Source organism: Hypanus sabinus, chromosome 6 (genome assembly GCF_030144855.1).
Source record: "Hypanus sabinus isolate sHypSab1 chromosome 6, sHypSab1.hap1, whole genome shotgun sequence".
In the NCBI taxonomy this organism is placed as follows: domain Eukaryota; kingdom Metazoa; phylum Chordata; class Chondrichthyes; order Myliobatiformes; family Dasyatidae; genus Hypanus; species Hypanus sabinus.
The window spans coordinates 53,714,648-53,734,838 of NC_082711.1; the positions used below are offsets into that span (position 1 = coordinate 53,714,648).

The 20,191-nt window shown below is 42.0% G+C and overlaps 1 protein-coding gene across 3 annotated transcripts in view; it reads right to left on the reverse strand.

The window, feature by feature from the left end:
• malrd1 (MAM and LDL receptor class A domain containing 1) overlaps window positions 1-20,191 on the reverse strand; it is a 430,000-nt gene that overhangs the window by 25,891 nt on the left and 383,918 nt on the right. For all 3 annotated transcript variants that reach the window (XM_059972137.1, XM_059972136.1, XM_059972138.1), the window contains 2 exons: window positions 10,400-10,525; window positions 5,280-5,346 (listed from right to left, as the gene is read on the reverse strand). In XM_059972137.1, the coding sequence (XP_059828120.1) occupies window positions 5,280-5,346; window positions 10,400-10,525 (193 nt within the window). The remainder of the gene's footprint in view (window positions 1-5,279; window positions 5,347-10,399; window positions 10,526-20,191) is intronic.

The window sequence follows — 20,191 nt, forward strand, 5'->3', positions numbered from 1 at the left end:
ACACAAACGCTACCGATGAGCTGGAGAGAAGAACGCCACCAAAGTTGATTACTTGGTCATAGCGTAAAATATGTTTCAATTTAATTTACAGACTTTGCTTGGAGATAAAATTGTAAAGGCATCCATTTTCAGCTTGTGACCAAGAGAGTGCTTTTAGAGAGGGAAGGTAATTTAAATAAACAAGATTGGCTGTTGGGTTCACTGAAACTGCATCTCGTGGAGATCTTTGTGAGCCATAACATACAGTGCAACCCTGATACAAGAAGTGCACAGCCCTTAACACCAACTAAACTTGACATAGCCAAGTCAGGAAGTGACGGAGGATGAAGTGAGGGGACAACCCGAACTGTGCAGCCCCAGGTTTTGCTGCATCTCATAAGCTCTTGAGTTGCTTATTGATGAGGCACACCACCTCAATGAAGCTGGAGGCAAAAGAATGTCAAACTTTATCTCACAATTTATGGGACAGTACTCCTTTGATCAGCAATTCAGCCCATGTTGTGCTGTATACATATTGGATCAAATATATAATTTAGGACCAATTTTCATAACACCAAGGAGCAATTATTTTAAACTTCATTATATTTGTATTATTAGTAAGTAGCTGAATAAAGAATTAGCATCACATTGGCAGTGGAGTATGAGCCCAATTCCAATCAAGCCCAGATGGAAAATTCTTAAGAGAGAGGCAGAGCAAAGGGGTGATAGAGGGTGTGCCAAGTCCTGTGCAGGGAGAAAATGCATCGGAGTCAGAATCAGATTTTATTATCAAATGTCATGAAATTTGTTAACTTAGTGTCCTTCTGATATAAAATTATATGTCTATCATACTTCTGAGGCATCCCTTTGAAGAATCTACTGCTACACAATTCCTAGCATGGGTACAATTGGCAGAGCTTCCAGAGCACATGGTCTACCTACTGGCACTAAACATCTTCATGGGAGCTGGAGTGTGGTATTGAATACAAGGGCAGAGGGGTTGCACCAGTGCTTTTGAAAATTGGTGAGGCGGCTACTGGTGTGTACATTGGTCTTCTTAATTAAGTAAGAATGGAAACACTCAGGATGCATTTCAAAAAAGATTTAGTAACTACTTGAAATGGGCAAGTTCTGAAGGAAGGTTGGACAGGGTATGCTTCTATCTACTGAAACTGAAACTGAATAAGAGGTAACTTGATTGAACTATATATAAAATCCCAAGAAGTCTTGGTAGAGTGGATTTGGAGAGGATGCTTCCTCTTGTGGGAGAATCTGAAATGAGAAGACACTGGAATTAAGGGTTTGCCCACTTAAGACAGATACGGGTTCCTTTTCTTTCTCCAAGAGCTGCAAGTCTTTGGAACTTTGAAGTTGAGTCGATGAATATTTTTTTAAGGCAGAAGTAGATAGGTTCTTGGTTAATAAGGGAAGAAAGGAATCACAGTCAGATCAGCCATGAACTTTTGAGCACTGGCACAGAATGAGGGACCAAGAGGCTGACTACTGCTCGTTATTTTCCATGTTCGTATGTTTGTATGTTATGAGTAAAAATAAAGGCTAATCCAAAATATTCATATTATGGAACACTGACCACTTTAATGCCCCACTTTTTAGGTATTGCAGCTAGCATGAACCAACAAGGTATTATAATTTAAAACATGGGAAATTCAACAAGGAGTTATGGTTTAAAAGTTAGTAAAACAATAATTTGTATTATTCACCTAGAATTCAGAAGATAAATGGACAAAAACAATACACTGGAGGAAATCCAACACAGCTTGTGTTATAAGCCAAGATCTTTAAATTTTAAAGGGAAAATTGTCATCACTGAATGAATATTAATGCTGTATACTAATCTCTCCAGACTCTTTTATAAAAGTATTGTTGATATTGCAGGAAAATGCCAGGGAAATCAGGTCTGACGGAATTTAAAAACTTCAAGGGGCCATATATCCACATTCCCTTGGTGATAGGTTTGAAAATAAATTTGACAACAATAATTTAATGTGTCATAAGATAAATGGTTCCTACTTTTAGAACTCTGTGTTGTTTTTCAAAGAGAAAAAAAATTGAGTCTTAGTTTTTCTATAATGGTGTTTTTACTTATCTGGCACTCTTTCATTCTTCCTCTCTCAGTCTTCATCATCCAATTTCATTTTTTTTCTCTTTTACACTGTCTATCATTCTCCCATGAAACTACTTTAAGCTTACCCGGCTGCAAATGCTGTGTCATGTCCCAGTCAATGATTAGATTGGACTTTTTCTTTGATATTCTTTATGGAGCCTCAGTCACAGAGTATTTAGCAGAGAAGCAGATTTTTGGTTCACCAAGTCTGTACCAACCACTGAACTCCCACCAAAAATCACTCTGGCTCTAATCTCACTTTTGAAAAAACGATCTCCATTACCTCCCCCAAGATTCTAACACATACTTACACATTAGGGTCATTTACAAAGGCCAATTAGCCTACCAACTCACCTCTCTCTGGGATCTAGGGGAAGCTGGTGTCCCCAAAGGAAACCAACATAGCTACATGGAGAATGTGCTAACTTCACACAGACAGGGTTGAACCCGAGTCATTACGAGTTTTGAGGTAACCGCTCTGCTTGCTGTACTAGAGTTTAGGTTATCTTTGGTGAGGCTTGATTTCAAATTTAAGTTAGCAGCAGTCCCTGTGAAACATTTATTCTAGAAATGGTAGCAACTTTATGAATTTGGTGAAAAAGCATGCAAAAAGGGAAAGCAAATTTCTATTTAACCAACACACACAAAATGCTGGTGGAACACAGCAGGCCAGGCAGCATCTATAGGAAGAAGCACTGTCGACACTTTGAGCTGAAACGTCGACAGCGCTTCTCCCTATAGATGCTGCCTGGCCTGCTGTGTTCCACCAGAATTTTGTGTGTGTTGCTTGAATTTCCAGCATCTGCAGATTTCCTCGTGTTAGCAAATTTCTATTGGTCATTCTGTCAGTCTATTCTGCTATTGAGCACCACATGAGATCAACTGGAAAATCTGCTTTTGAAGCCTACACCACATTAGACCTGCTTTTAGATCTCAGTGCCATTCATTTCTTTGGAAATTTTCTAGCTGCACAGAAGAGGATCTTGTAAGTTTTAAAATTTATATTTATTTATCTATTTAGAAATACAGGATGCAATAAGTCCTTCCAGTCTGCCGAGCTGTGTCACCCAGCAACCCCCATTTTAACCTTAGCCTAATCGTGAAACAACTTACAATCACCAATCGGGAGGTCTTTGGACTGTGGGAGGAAATGGGAGCACCTGGACACAGCCCTTGCATTCCAGAGAGGATGGACTACAGATAAAGCTGGGGTTGGACTCTGAACACCAACTCCCAAAGCTGTCATAGCGTTGCTTCAACTGCTATGCCATTGTGAAACTGTTACTAAGTACTCATTTCTCATTGTCTTCAAATCATATTTCCTCAAGTGCCCACCTAGCTCCCTCTTTAAAACCCAGTGACTTTATTTCATCCTTTTAAGGCAATGGATTCTGGATAGACAAAAGCTCCAATGCTGGAAATATGCAATGAAAACAATAAGTGGTCTGTTCATATGCTCAGTAAGTCAGGCACCTTCTGTGGAGAGGGGAACAGAGTTAATATTGGAGGTTGATGCTCATTCATTTGGACAAGGAAAAGTCAGAAATTCAACATTTTTAAAGTTGAGTGGGGTCGGGGTGAATACAAAAGGAATGCAAGAGCGATTGATTGACTCAAATAGTGTTGGTGCTGGCTGAGACAGAGTAGTGAACACTTGTTATCATATCAGATCTGTCTTGAGGAGATAGACACTGAGGGGGATGAATGAAAACAACAGCTGAAAAGCTGTTTTAGAACTATGAGATAAAAGAAACATAGCGCATGCTGGAAATTTAAAAGATGCAGCAGGTCAGGATTTAACAAGGCATTATGCCATTACTGTCAGCATTATGCAGGATATTTAATGATTCATTCTTTGTAATCCTCAAAGCTGCTACAATACAGTTCAACAATGGCATCTTCCTGACCATGTGCAAAATTGCTCGAATATATTCCATTCATTAAAAACAAGGCAAATCACATTTCACTAACTTCTGGCTTATCAGACTACTTCCAATTATCAGCAAAAAAAGGATGGTCTCATTGATAGTACAATCAAGTGGCATTTATTTAAAAAAACCTGTACCCACACATGTAGTTGGGTTTCACCAGGTCACAGACCTCTTCACTGTCTCAGTTTAAACATGAACCAAAGAGATGAATTGCAGATGTGATGTGAGATTGACATGAAGGAGGCTTGGAAAATCTTGAACTCAATGGCATCAATAAAAAGTGATACTAGAAAAGGGAGCAGGTGCTTGCTGTGTATGTGAAGAGATGTTTGAGGAGGTTTCCATTAGTATCAATGTGGCTTGAAGTCAAGACATGATCAAGAATAGTGGGTCATTGCCAACCTAAATTATTGGGAGGAAATTGTTAAAGTGATTGACCTCAAATGCTAGCTCTATTTCTCTCTCCACCAATGCTGACTGCGTAGTTGCAATATTTCCTCTTTTTATTTCATATGAGGGAATTGTTGAGAATAGTGAGAGAGGGGATGAAGAAATTGTTATGCAGTGTTGTTGGAAAGATGAACAATCTCCAGCTTGGCCAGTAAACCTTCTTCTACCGTATTGTCAGCTCTTGCCAGTGAACCCTGTGCTGATCCTCTCCTTTGTGTGTCTGAGTGTGTGTGTGCATGAGAGTAGGGCTGGTGGTAGGAATTGCTCTCTACTTGCTTGTCCTCCATGAGTATGTTAAGAAACTCAGGCCATCTATCCAATTTATGTATATAATGAGAGTTGAGTTTGCAGTGTTGGAATTAATTCTGGCTTCCGAGGATGCATCAGAATTTCTGCAGCTTAAAGTACAATTATTGAGTGGATTACATTGAAAAATCACAAAGATCTCACTAAAGCAATGTGAGTCTTTCCACCAAATAGCAAAAAAAAATCTTAGCCAAAGCTAAAGAACGAGGAAAAAATTGAGCGGAGTTGTTGGCATAACTCAATGAAACCTGCTTGCAAATTTGTCAAAGTGACCTCTTTCTGAAGTGACATCTGTAACATTATAGCAACACAAGAATACAAACCACAAACATTTGGATTTGTAATGAGAAGAACAGATGGTTTCACAGAATTCTGCAATTTACTTGAGTCTGACAATTTGCATAAATGACCCAGGGAGATGAAGGATGAATTTTTATATTTCTTATTAGGCATTTGCAGTATCTTGCAATGACTATACAAACACTTACTTGCACAGTGCAATTCTGTTAACAATGATACATGTTCCCCCATTTCTACAATAAGCATTTGGACATTCTGTAACAAGAGAAAGAACTGTCAGTTCCATTAATAAACTTATCTCTAGAACAGGGTTTCTCAACTGGGGTTCCACAAGAGGTTGCTAGGGTTCTGCGAGAGGTTGTGATTTAAAAAAATAAGCATCGTCTTTTGAACTTCATCTGCCGCATGATGTTAGCACTCACAGTGGTGGGCAGTGACTGAGCTGCCTCATTAGAGGTCTCTCAGCACAGTATGGTAGTGCGCAGTAGGAACGTTTACTTGGTTGCGTCCATTCTCAGTTTTTGACGTGAAATAGTGGAGGCCGTTAATAACTGGTGAGCACGGTATTGCACGGTACGGAGGACAGTAGGCTGATAAGGAGCATGAAGTGCATTTTCCTGGTGGTGTATGGACTTGCCCAAGTTGGGCTGTGATGTCAGCTTCTACCTCCCAAATTACCTCCCCACAACTTCTTCTTATGCACCGCCGAATGACTTATGGGAGCTAACAAACTACTGGTGTAATGGAAAATTGGAGAGAAATTTTCATACTAAAGAAGTAAAGTAGTAATTTTAACAGGCTGAAACTTGGCTGCTGGCCCACCATTTTTCTGTTGTTGTAAACATTGCAAAAGGTGGATTGTGTAGGTTAGAAGTGAATTGTATTGCGAAGTTTTTGTATTTTCTTGCGGTTCTCTCATTTAGTTATTTATTATGCCATTCTTTCTTATATTTTATAGCATTGCATCTTATTAGGCTATATTTTTATTCATATTGCTTTGGCTTGTGGTTTTTTAGTAACTTTGGTATTCAACATTATGAATAAATTTTCATGTTGTAAATAGCATTAATTAAAATCAATTACAATCTTTACTTAAGTTAAATCTACCGAGCCTACCTTGAGAAAAATCATAGCCCTTTTTGGCTTAAGCTAGTTATTTAACAGAAATTTATCATGTTTTCCTTATGAGTTTTTAAAATTTATGAAAGGAAAAGGAAGAGATTAATTTCAAGAAATGTAAACTGAAGTTAACTACCTATTTTTTACAAGAGAAGTTGGCTAAAAATTCATTCTCTACTCAAAAGAGCACTGACAATTAGTTTTGGATTATTATATCTACAACTTACTGATCACGCTAACCTACATGGGTTCCCTGAGACCTGAAAATTATTTCGTGGTTTCCTCCAGGGCAAAAAGGTTGAGAAACTGTTCTCTTTTTGAATGCAAGCTCCATGTTCAAATACTGTAAAATATTCTTCATGTCCCTTTAGAAACCGTTGATGTTCCCATACCATTGCTTTTAAGGACCTAAGGCTGTTCCAAGGAGACCCAAGTCAGTGCAGTATATGTATTTTTATTTGAACATACTAACTAAGTTATCACAATATTAATCAAGCAGATTCAGATTTCTGGATAATTGGTATTTCTTCTGGTATGTATCTTTCGGGCAGATTTGCTAGAGCGACTGAAAGTGGCTTAAACTAATGTGGCAGGGGGATGGGAACCAGGATGATAGATCTGAGGATGAGCCAACAGGTTTACAAGTAGACAATGAGTGTAACATGAATGTATGGAAGGACAAGCCGATGATTGGGTACAAATGCAGTCAGTGCAAAGAGTTAAACTGTACCATGGAGGCAAAATTTATAACGGCAAAGAATGTAAGACTGAAGGTGCAGTATTTAGATGCACATAACAATCAGAATAAGGAGAATGAATTCATAGCACAATTAGAGATTGGTTGGTATGATGTTGTGGGCATCACTGAGTCATGGCTAAAAGGAGGTCATTGTTAGGAGTATAATATCAAAGGATATACTTTGCATCGAAAGGACAGGCAGGAAGGCATAGGCAGTGGTGTGAATGGAATAATTTTTTTCTGGTCAGAGGGTTAGAGAATTTTGAATCTTTGTGGGTGGAGTTAAGAAACTGCAAGGGTAAGAAAACCATTATGGGAACCATATATATGCCTCCAAATATTAGCCAAGATGTGGGTTTAAAATTACAAAGGGAGTGGCAAAAGGCATGTAACAAGGACAATAACACAATTGTAAAGGGGGGTTTCAATATGCAAGGGGTTGGGAAAATCAGGTTGGTGTCAGATCGCAAGGGAGAGCATTTGTTGAATGCCTATGAGATGGCTTTTTAGAGGAGCTTGTGCTTAAGCTTACTCAGGGAAAGGCTATCTGAGATTGGGTGTTGTGTAATAACCCTGATCTTATTAGGGAGTTTAGCATAAAAGAACTTCTTAGGAGGCAGTGATCATAATATATTCATGTTGCAATTTGAGAGGGAGAAGCATAACTCAGATATGACAATGGAATAAAGGGAATTACAAAGGTATGAGAGAGGAGCTTGCCCAGGTGGATCGGAGGAGGATGCTGGCAGGGGTGACAGCCAAGCAGAGATGGGTGAATTTCTGGCAATAGCTCACAAGGCACAGGATAGATATGTCCCACAGAGGAAGAAGTTCTCAGATGGCAGGGGTAGGCAACCATGGATGAAAAGGAAGTTAGGGATTGCATAAAAGCCAAGGAAAGGGCACATAAAGTAGCAAAAGTGAGTGGGAAGTTAGAAGATTAGGAAGCTTTTAAAATCCAACAAAAGGTAACTCAAAAAGCCATAAGAAGGGAAAATATTAAATAGGAGGACAAACTAGTCAATAATATAAAGCAGGATATCAAATTTTTTTTCGGTTATATAAAGAGTAAAAGGGAGGTGAGAGTTGATATTGGACCACTGGAAAATGATACTGGTGAGGTAGTAATGGGGTCAAAGAAATGGCAGATGAACTTAATGGGTACTTTGCATCAATGTTCGCAGACCCTAGCAGTGTGCTAGAGGTCTGTGAGTGTCATGGAGCAGGAGTGAATGCCATTGCTACTGTAAAAGAAAAAGTGCTAGGCAAACTCAAAGGAGATAATGTGGATAAGTCACCTAGGTCAGTTGACTACATCCCAGAATCCTGAGAGAGGTTACTGAAGAGATAACGGATGCAATGGTCATGATCTTTCAAGAATCACTTAACTCTGGCATGGTCCCAGAGGATTGGAAGATTACAAATGTCACTTCACCTTTTAAGAAGGGAGGAAGGCAAAAGAAAGGAAATTATAGGCCAGTTAGCCTAACCTCAGTGATGGAGTCTATTATTAAGGATGAGGCATTAAGGTACCTGGAAACTAATAATAAAATAAGTCAAATTCAGCATGGTTTCTGTGAAGAGAAATCTTGCCTGATAAATCTGTTAGAGTATTTCGAGGAAGTAACAAGCTGGGTGGACAAAGGAGAATCAATGGACATAATTTACTTGGATCTTTAGACAGTGTTTGATAAGGTGCCACACATGGAACTGCTCACCAAAATAAAATCCTATAGCGTTATGGGAGAGATACTGGCATAGTTAGCAGAATGGCTGACAGGCAGGAGGCAGCGAGTGGGAATAAAAGGGGCCTTTTCTGGTTGGCTGCTGGTGACAAGTGGTGGTCCTCAGGGGTCAGTATTGGGACTGCTGCTTTTCACATTGTCAATGATTGAGATAATGGGATTGATGGCTTTGTGACAAAGTTTGCAGATGATACAAAGTTAAGTGGAGAGGTAGATAGTGATGAGAAAGCAATGTGATTGCAGCAGGACTTAAACAAATTGAAAGAATGGCCAAAAAGTGGCAAATGGAATACAGTGCTGGAAATGTATGGTAGTGCATTTTGGTAAAAGGAACAGTAGTGCAGAGTATTACCTAAATGAGGAGAGGGTTCAAATATCAGAGTTGCAGAGGGAGTTGGGAATCTTCATGCAAGACTCCAACAAGGTTAATTTACAGGTTGAGTCTGTGGTAAAGAAGGAAAATGCAATGTTGGCATTTATTTCAAGAGGAATAGAATATAAAACAAAGAAATAATGCCGAGACTTTATAAGACATGAGTCAGGCTACACTTGGAGTAGTGTCAACAGTTTTGGGCCCTATATCTCCAAAAGGATGTGTTGTCATTGGAGAGAGGCCAGAGGAGGTTCATCAGGATGATTCCAGAATGAAGTCAGTTAATGTATGAGGAGCATTTGGCAGATTTTGGTGTGTACTCACTGGAATTTAGAAGAATGTGGGGGAATCTCATTGAAACCTACCAAATATTGATAGCTCTAGGTAAGGTGGATGTGAAGAGGATGTTTCCTATGGTGGGGGTATCCAGAAGTAGAGGGCACAGTTTCAAAATTGAGGGGCGACCCTTTAGAACAGGTAAGGGGGAATTTTTTTAGTCAGAGAGTAGTAAATCTGTGGAATGCTCTGCCACAGACTGCAGTGGAGATCAAGTCCATGGGTAAATTTAAGGCAGAAGTTGATCATTTCCTGATCGGATAGGGCATCAAAGGATGTGGCGAGAAGGCAGGCGTGTGGGGTTGAGAGGGATCCTGAATCAGCCATGATGGAATGGCAGAGCAGTCTCGATGGGTGGAATGGCCAAATTCCTCTCCTTTGTCTTATGGTCCCACAGGCACTCTACGATCTTAGTACAATAAATGGAAGATCTGGAAACATGCAGCAAGACAGACAGCATCAGTGGCAAGTGAAACGAAGTTAACACTTCAAATGAAAGGTCTGAGAACTTGACAAGCTAACTCTATTTTTCTTTCCACAGCACTTTTTAAATTTCTGATTTGCAGTATCAGGAGCTTTTTTGATATCGTCATAAGGATGCCGAGGTTTTGGAAAAGAAGGAGAAGAGGTGTACCAAGGTGCTGCCTGGATTAGAGGGTATGAGCTATAAGAAGAGGTTGGATAAATTAGGTTGTTTTCTTGTGAGTGTTGAATGGAAGATTACAAATTTATGAGAGAGGTAGATAAGACAGTCAGAATCTCTCTCTCGGGTGGAAATATCAAGTGTAGAGGACATACTGTACATTCAAAGTGAAGAGGGAGATTTTAACAGAGGCCTTATACCGTTTCATGTTCTACATTAGCCTCCCACCATGAGTTAGTGCACCAGTTTGAAAATCACTATTCTCAGTAATCAGTGAGAGAATAATCAAATTTAATATTTATCAAAAAGGAACAAGTTTATAATTAGATAATTTAATAAATTTACTTTCTCACCCGAGCAACTAGATTCATCTGATTTGAAATCTCTGCAGTCAACATTACCATCACATCGCTGTATTAGTGGGATACACTCTCCACTGCTCGCACAGAACAAAGAGCCATTGAAGCAATGCATTGCAGCTGAAAGAAAGAAAATTCAGATTAGTCTTTATTGTGGCAGGATGGGTGAATACTTTTTATTAATATTATAAAAGGAAAGTAAAAGCTCACTTCAGACCTTCTTTTTGCTGTGCACTTTGACAGCCCTCTACACTATCATCACAAACGAGAAAAGCCCAACACTGATCTGTCTGGATCAGTACTGGTTGTGGACCTCCAGCTAGAACAACACCCTTCCACTCTTCATCTTTACATTGAAAAGCGAGCTGATCCTGCCAAACTGGCCAACTTCTAACCACCAATGGAGGTAAAGATGGCAATTACACCATAGTCATTAGTTATCAGGTTCAACAATTAACTCATTGTGAGTGGGGTGGTGGTTGAGAATTTTTGCACTGTTCAGAAGAATTCAGGATGGAGTCTGCTGCTCCACTGTTAATGGCCCACAGCAGGATATAAAGTATTCCCTTTTGCTCACTTTACCATTGTCATATAGTCCTATATGTGATAAACAGTCCTTGCAGCTTGGATGTGAGAGTTTGCTCAACAGCAATAATTTTACAGATGTATTTGAAAATGGAGTGTAATGCACTGTGAGGTTTCACTGCTAATGTAGTGGTTTCTCTGTAGAAGCAATGTTTGGGCTATGATTAGAGATAACGGGGGCTTTGGAATGTGTGCTATACGAAGAGAGGCATGTTGTCCTTTCTTGTGGGTCTTTGAGCAGGGATTTCACGGTCTGTTGTTGGCAAGAGATGAAGAGAGAAGACATGAATGGAAAGAGTTGGTAGACTGGTGGGCAGAGTGGACATGGAGCAATGGTCCAACGGTCAGTGAAGTTCAAAGGAGGCTGATGAGCAATGAATGGTGGATTCCGTGAGCTTCAACATGCACTTTAGACTGTTCCATTAAATGGGCCCTTTTTCTTTTTATTTTCTTTACTAACCCTATAGTCAGATTAAGATTTATAAAGTTCAATTGTTAAATAGCATGTGGTGTACTGTCTGATATTTTGCAGTTCAGATTTGTAACCAGGCAACACATCATGCAGCATCCACACAAACAAGGTTTCTCAGTTTATCTGGGCCAGAGGCTGTCCTCCCCCAGATAAACACATGCTAGCCGTACCTGAGGTTTACAATTGTGGGGGCTTGTCTGGGAATGGTTCCGTTGGATGTTGTGTGATTGCCCTGAGCATTGAGGGTTGTGTGTTTAAGTCTGTGCTGGTACGGATGCTGCCGGGGTGGGGCGGTGGTGTGCCTCCGTGGGGCTACTGGTAACTAATGCGTGTGTGTTGAGTGGGGTGGATATTCGTACCCCAGATGAATTGTTAATTTTATTTTTGAGTAGGGTTAAAGCTGTTGGCAAAGTTGTGGTTGTAGCATGGAGATTTGATAAAATGGCAGGCTCAGACCTTGTTTTAGTTCAGACTAGCGCTGACGTAACAGCAGTGGAAGTGCCCACTTCTATTGGTGCCACAGGTGAGGCGGGGCAATGGCCTGTCCATACTGTCAGGGAGGAGGAGAATGTAGCAGAGTGGGCCGAGTCACAAGTTGAGCTTACCATAGCTGGGGGTGGTGACTTCAAAGACAGGGTTCTATTGTTTCTGAGGAGTGAGGCTACTGAAGGTGCTGGGCTACATGAACGCTGAAGGGTTAAAACTTTCCCTGGACAAGTGCCAGTTCTGCAAAACGTCTGTAACTACTGATCTGGATAAGATAGAGGTGGTGACCACTTGGCCAAGACCCCAGACTGTGAGAGCTCTGCACATGTTTCTCGGCTTCTGTGGTTACTATCCGAGGTTTGTGAAGGGCTATGCAAAAGTGAGTCACCCATTGAATCAGCTTCAGTGTGGTTACCCTCCCTTGGGGAAGAAAGGGAGCGGGGAGAAGGACAGAAGGGTGGAGAGTACCTTAGCCTGTCGGAGCTCTTTGGACCGGAGTGGGATGCAAAATGTGAAAGGGCCGTTCAGTCGCTGAAGGTGCAGCTGCCCCAGGCACTGGTGCTGGCTTTTGTGGACCCCCGATTGCCGTATGTACTGCACACAGATGCCAACTGAAAGGGCTTGGGGGGGGGGGGGGGCATCCTGTATCAGGATCAGGGCACCGGGTTGAGACCCGTTGCGTTTGTCAGCCGGAATCTGTCGCCCTCTGAGAAAAACTAACCCATGCACAAGTTGGAGTTTCTGGCGTCGAAATGGGCGGTGGTGGATAAGCTGAGAGACTACCTCTACGGGGCCAAGTTTGAGGAGAGGAGAGACAACAACCCCCTAACTTATATGCTGACCTCGGCGAAACTGGATGCCACAGGCCATCGGTGGTTGGCAGCATTACCTGCCTATGATTTCAGCCTGAAGTACTGACTGGAAGGCCAGAACATTGATGCTGATGCTTTGTCCTGTTGGGTACATGAGGGACTGGTCAGGGATGAACAGTGGGAGAACGTTCCTGCCCTGGGGGTGAAGGCCATATGTCAATTTGCTATCACCGTGAAGGCAGAAGAAAAGGAGGGGCAGGATCAAGTGGTGGATCAACTGGGGGCTTCTGATGATGCCATCTCCCAAGTTTATTATAACCTGACTGCTCTGAGGACAAATCAGCTGCTGGAATTGAGTTCTGGGGAAGTGGCTGCTGCTCAGCGAGATGATCCAGACATTGGTACCATTTGGTCAGCGATCGAAAAGGGAGACATGGCTCAGGTGGAGAAGACGGAACAAGTGTCGGTGCTTTCATTACTGAAAGAGTGGTCTTGGTTGGAGTTGCGGAACAGGATCTTACATGGGGTCACATCACCCCCAGACCGACCCTGGCGTTGCCAGCTGGTTCTGCCGGGCAAGTATCAGAGGATTGCATTGAAGTTACTTCATGATGATTCTGGACATTTGGGGGTGGAAAATATCTATGGATTGCTCAGAGTCTGGTTTTACTGGCCCCAGGTGAATTTGGAGGTCGAAGAATACTGCAAGTCATGCATTCGCCGCATATGGCGGAAGACACTGCCTACGCAGGCAGCTCCTTTGTTCCACTCGCAGAGTGCGGGGCCCTTGGACCTGGTGTGTATGGATTTCCTGTCCATAGAACCCGACTCCAGCAACATGGCCAATACTAGATATGTGAAGGCTTTTCCTACCAAGGACCAGAGGGAGTCTATGGTGGACAAAACGTTACAGGAGAAGTACTTTGTTTACTTTGACCTTCCCAGGTAGATACATAGTGATCAGGGACAGGATTTCAAGAGTAGACTCAGTCATGAGTTATGATCCATGGGTGATTCCCAGCCCGAGAGGTTTAATCAGACCTTGCTAGACATGCTCAGGACCCTGGAGATCATCAAGAAGAGCGGGTGGAGTCAACATATTGGACATCTGGTTCACTGCTACAACCGTACTCGATATGAAGCTACTGGGTACTCGCCATATTATCTGATATTTGGGCATGAGGCAAGGTTGCCCATTAACCTTTGTTTTGGGACTGACGAAGGTGTCTTAACCACTGAAGACTTATCTGAAGTATGTGTCTGATATGTGAAGGGAGCTGAAAAAGGCTTATGAATTAGCTGGGGTCACGGCTGACAAGTAGAATCCAGGAAATAAGAGGAACTATGAACAAAAGGTGAGGTTCTCCCAACTCAATGAGGGGACCGGGTCCTCAAAAGGAGTTTGGGGCTACCTGGGAAACATAAGTTGGTGGACTGCTGGACAGCTATGCCCTATGTGGTGGTGAGTCAAGTGCCAAACCTACCAGTTTTCCAGGTGAAACCAGAGGATGGGAGTGGGCCTGTCAAGATTCTTCATCGGAACCACCTGCTGTCCCCAGGACAAGAGGTGCAGGCAGAGCAGGAGCCCGACTTGGAGCCTACACCTAGTAAGATGACTCTGCAGAAATGTGGGGTGACTGCAGGGCCCACAGCAGGAGAGGTTATGATGGCCCTCACCCCTGAGAAGGTTACTGATTCAGAGGATGAGGGCCTGGATGTGTGGTATATGCTGGCTTTTGCTAACTCCCCACTGATTGAGGAAGAGACTTCCAGCCCTTCTCCTATTGAGACAGGTGAAGTGGGGGTGGGGGGGGTCTATCTGTGGACAGAGGGGTCCGAGTTGCAGGTGGGCGTGAGTGATTGGTCGGGGGAGGCTTCGCCAGGGAGACCCGAAGTATCCCCAGTAGTGTCTGAACCTGAAGCGTTAGGTGAGGGGGTGTGGAGGTCGCAGAGAATTAGGAGACCACTGGATAGGCTGGCCTATATAGCACCAGGGGAGTAGAATGTGACCCCTGCCTTTTTGGGGAGCTGTGTCACCACTTTTTTTCACTGGATTAGACTTTGTGTTTTGCAGGAAGGTTTGGCGAATTATCTCAACATAATGAAGACATGATTAAATTTGGTGGGCAGAGAGTGTAACACACTGTGAGGTTTCACTGCTAATGTAATGGGCTCTCTGTAATGTTTCACCGCTAAGGTAATGGTTTCTCTGTAGCAGCTATGTTTGGGTTATGACTAGAGATAATGGGGGCTTTGGAATGTGTGCTATCCAGTGAGAGGAGTGTTGTTTCTCTTGTGGGTCTGGGAGCAGGGATTTCATGGTCTTTTGTCGGTGAGAGATGAAGAGAGAGGACGTGAATGGGAAGAGTCGGTAGACTGGTGGACGAAGCAGACCGGGAGCAATGGTCTGAAGATCAGTGATGCTCGGAGGTCGATGGGGAATGAACGGACATATCCGTGAGCTCCAACTTGCACATTATTCTGTTTCAGTAAAATGGGCACTTTTTCTTTTTATTTTCTTTACTAACCCGATAGTCAGATTAAGATTTATAAAGTTCAATCAATAAATAGCATATGGTGTACTGTCTGCTATTTTGTGGTTCAGATTTGTAACCAGGCAACACATCACACAGAATCCACACAAACAAGGTTTCTCAGTTTGGCTGGGCCAGAGGCTGTCCTCCCCTAAACAAACGTATGTTGGCCGAACCTGAGGGCTACAGGAGTTTTAAATAATGTGTGCATTTTAAATATGAAATCACTAATTATATGATTTATTGTCATTAGAGTGAAGGAAATAATCATAATCATCACTGAATGATGGCACTTTAGTTCTCAAGCCATGAGCAATATGCCTGTAATTTCAGATTTCAGTTCAGTTCAGAGCAGACACAAAGAAAAGCAAAATGCTTTAAAAATAATAATTGGATCTGATGTCATTTCTGGGAGAGTGTAGAGTGATAACTCGCTGTCCTCACATGTCGTGCTACAGCAGCCAGACCTAATAAAAAGGGAAATATGTTAGTAGAAGGATTTCAACACAAAATGGACCATGCCATTTATTTCAATAACATTGAGAGGAATAAACCTGCTATTGAGGGTAAAATTAAGACAGCCTTTTAAAATATAATCTTGAAACTATTGTTATTATTTTCATGTTATTCAATGTATCGGTGTTGTTTGTATATGGAGCACCGCATACTTTTGAATTGGAGAAGAGGCTAATCATCCAACCAACCTCAATATAATCCTGTTTCAGTGACACAGTCACATGAAAACTTGTATTGCCTGCCAACCTGAGTTTCGTATTTTATGGATCTAGTAGTCATAACTTTCAAAACAATGATTTTTCTTTGTATTTTTAAAAAATGTGTAAAGACAGCTAAAATGAGTTGGTATATCACTTCTACTGACTGTAACAAAGTAGAAATGGAGAATGCTGTGAAGCTGTGAATGCACCCATGACACATTGTTTTATTAGTTTGCTTCACACAATAAAGTCTTAGTGAAACACACACAAAATGCAGGAAGAACTCAGCAGGTCAGGCACATCTATGGAAATGAATGAACATTTCAGGCTGAAACCCTTCTTCAGGACTGGAAAGAAAGGGGGCAAAGCTTCCAGAATAAAAAGGTGGGGGGAGGGGAAGGAGGATAGCTAGAAGGTGATAGGTGAAGCCAGGTTGGTAGTGAAGGTAAAGGTCTCTAGAGGAAGGAATTTGATATGAGAGAAGAGTGGACCATAGGAGAAAAGGAAGGAGGAGATGATATGCAGGTGAAAAGAATTAAGAGACCAGAGTGGGAAATAGAAGAGGGGAGGGCAAAGAATTTTTTTAAGAGGACGGAGATATCAATGTTCATGCCATCAGGTTGTAGGCTTCTCAAATGGAATATAAGGTGTTACACCCTGAGGGTGGCTTCATCTGGCCTAAGAAAAGGACATGGACTTACATGTGTGAACAGGAATGGGACTCAGAATTAAAATTAAAATGTTTGGCCACCAGGATGTTTCGCTTTCGGAGGATGGAGTGGAAGTGCTCAACAAAGCAGCTCCCCCAATTTACAACGGGACTCACCAATATAGAGGAGGCTGCATCAGGAGCACCCGACACAATAGTGGACCCAAGCAGATTCACAGGTGAAGTGTTGCCTCACCTGGAAGGACTGTTTTGGGGCCCTGAATGGAGGGGAGGGAGGAGCGGAACAGGCAGGTGTAGCTCTTAGGCCACTTGCAGGGAAGGGAGATAAGTGCTGGGAGGGGTAAATGGACAATAAACTCCTCTAGTATACTCCCATTACATTGTATTTTAATTCCTTATTTGGGTGCTGTATTGCTTCAACAGGGTTAAAAGAGTTAACTCAGATTGCTGGAAACTTACATTAACATTCAGCTCACTGGCAATCATACTAGTTTTATTACACTGCTGCATAATTACATTTTAATGTTAGTGCTTGGTATATCATAGACTATAGTGAAGCAGCATGTAACTGAAATGAAAGTATATTTTGCCTCACCCCTGTGTTACATTATCTGGTGCACCTTTAGAAACAGATTCTATATGCTAATATAAATTATCATGATTGATCGGCCTGCTTTGCGGGTGTGCAATGAGCACCCCATGCAGACAACTTCCACTCCACCTTCAGAGTCTGGTTTCTGGATTGCCAAGACTTAGCTGAGCAATTCTACCAGTGCATGACATGAATGCTGCTGAACTCATACGGTTGATATCGGGATCACCACATGGTTTGACACACATGAGGTAACATAAAACAAAGCAATTGTACACCTTCTCTTGGAGGGTAAACTAAAAGACAGACTCCATCTTCACAGAGTGAACTACCACTACCCCCAATTACCACAACACTTCTCTTTTCTCCCCTCCTGAATGGCTCCCTGAACTACAGTGCCACAGTTAGGTTGCCCACCCTTCCTACAGCCCCCACTCCCATCCAGGCAGGGAGCAAGAATCTCAGACCTGTTGACAAGCTCAAGGGCTGAGGCTCCTCCAGCACGGTCTCTTGGATCCCACTGTCCGCCTCTCTCACAGTCACACCCTCTTGTCCTTGACCACAGACCAAATTTGAGGCAGCTAATCTAATGGGTGTGACTGCCTCCTGAAACAGAGAATCCAGGTAACTCTCCCCCTCCCTGATGTGCCACAGGGTTTGATGCTCAGGTTCCAGGTCATCACCTTTGAGCCTGAGTTCCTTGAGCAGCCAACACTTGCTGCAGATGTGGTCACCAGGTACCACAATGGGGTCCACCAGCTCCCACATCTATGAAGCCTGCATGAAAAATCTAGCGGGATCATAGGAACGAAAAAAATATGAGAGCAGAATTGGACTATTTGGCCAATAGATTCTACTCTGCCATTGAATCACAGCTATTTTCTCAACACCCCAGATGCTGGACCTGGACCTGGTAGAAAAATTACGGTAGTGTCAAAACTAATTCAGGCTTATTTGTGCTCCCATATATTGAAGGGGCAAGATTGACATCAATGTTCATCTACTCAGCATGGACAAGTTCAGCTGAGTAGTTTGTTTCCACTCTGCACTATTCTATGCTTCTATGTTACATTTAATACTGCGGCGTTTGTGAAAAGTTACAACCAGTTTGTTCAAAATAGATAAATAGAAACAGGATTTACATCCTAATTAACGGGAGAAAGTCTGCAGATGCTGGAAATCCAAAGCAACACACACAAAATGCCGGGACATCTCAGCAGTCAACTTTTCAGGCCGAGACTCTTTGTCAGGACTGAAAAGGAAGGGGGAAGATGCCAGAATAAAAAGGAGAGGGGAGGAGAAGGAGGCTTGCTGGAATGTGATAGGTGAAGCCAGGAGGTCTGGGAAAGGTATAGGACCAAAGGGAACAAGGTGGGGAGCCAGAGGGATGAGATTATGGGTGACGGGCAAACAAACTTTTATTGCATACTCCAGTGAGGGTACAGGAGAGAAAGAGAAGGTGGAAGTCTGACAAAGGGACAAAGAAAACAAGAGGAGATTAGTTAGCTGACATTAAAGAATCAAAGTTGATGCCATCACGTTGAAGTCAACCGAGATGGTCTATGAGGTATTCCTCTAACTGGTGTTCAGCCCCAGCTCAGCAGTAGTGGAGACCATGAGAGACAAGGCATTGTGGGAACATGAGGTGGAATTAAAAGTGTGGAGATCCCGGTTGTTATGGCAGACACAGTGAAGGTGCTTGACGATATTTCATGTTAACAAAAAACTCATGGAAAATCTCTGTGAATAGAACAGCAACTGTGGAAGCAAAGTGATATTCATTGTTTTGGAGAGAAGCTAGTCAGTACAGCAAACTTAGAGAGTTTGCTATCTTCCCTCTAGACTCAGTCCCAATGCAGGGTCTCAGTCTCGAACATCAACAATCCTGTTTCCTCTGTAAATGTTGCTTGACCTGCTGACTTCATTCAGCAATTTTTTTTGCTCTAGATTGCATTATCTGTGTCTTGTGTCTCCTCAGATACTTAGTCTTATTTGAATATAAAACATATTGCTGTTTAACATGGCTCATTATGGTATCAGTTTGCTAATCTCTTGGAGTTTATTTATGCTTTTATGATGCCTTTGTTTCTTTTCATAAAATGAAATTTTGTGTTTTTATATTGGTAATGTTGGCCTACTTATCTATAACAACTATATGAATGACAGCATCTGGATACAGCAGAGCATAATGAATCTGTAATTACAAAGATCTTTCAACAAGATAACAGCCAACAGAGCAGGATATGCTTGACTGTCACTCAGGATCCGGCTGCTGAATTCTGAGAAAAAGGGAATGGTACATGTCCAAAAATGAGAGCAATACTATAAAGAGCTCTGCTCAAATAATTAACTTTATTCATAAAGAGTTTAGTTAAAATAGCATTGTCTTAAAGATATTATGACTAGTATCATAATACTAGTTATACTATATTTACACAAATGGGGTACCTGTTACTACATGTGCCAGGTTCCAGGTGTTATTTGTAGATGTTTTGGAATAGTCCAATAGATGATGTCCATAGGCAGCAAAATATATGAGACAGTGCAACAGAAAAGATGCTCTAGAAGTTTTGCTTTACTATCATCATCCCAAATAATTCCCTCCTCACATCTTCTAAGCTTTGTGGACTTACTGAATTGCCAAGGAAATGCTGTTTTGCATCCTCAGCCTGTGTAATTCAGGATATAGCTAATTAATGTACCTTGGGCATATCACCCGCATACCAATGGAATGTCTCATCAGCTGGATGAGGAGGATAACAGAGAAGATGGGAATATCAATCTCTGTTGGCTGGCTCATAAAAGTAGAAGTATTAAGAGATAAAACCAACACCTGAGATCTGTAAGCAGCCAAATGACACATGCCAATGGGCCATCTCTTTGCTATAAAAGACTGCATAAAAAGGTCCAGGACCAAAA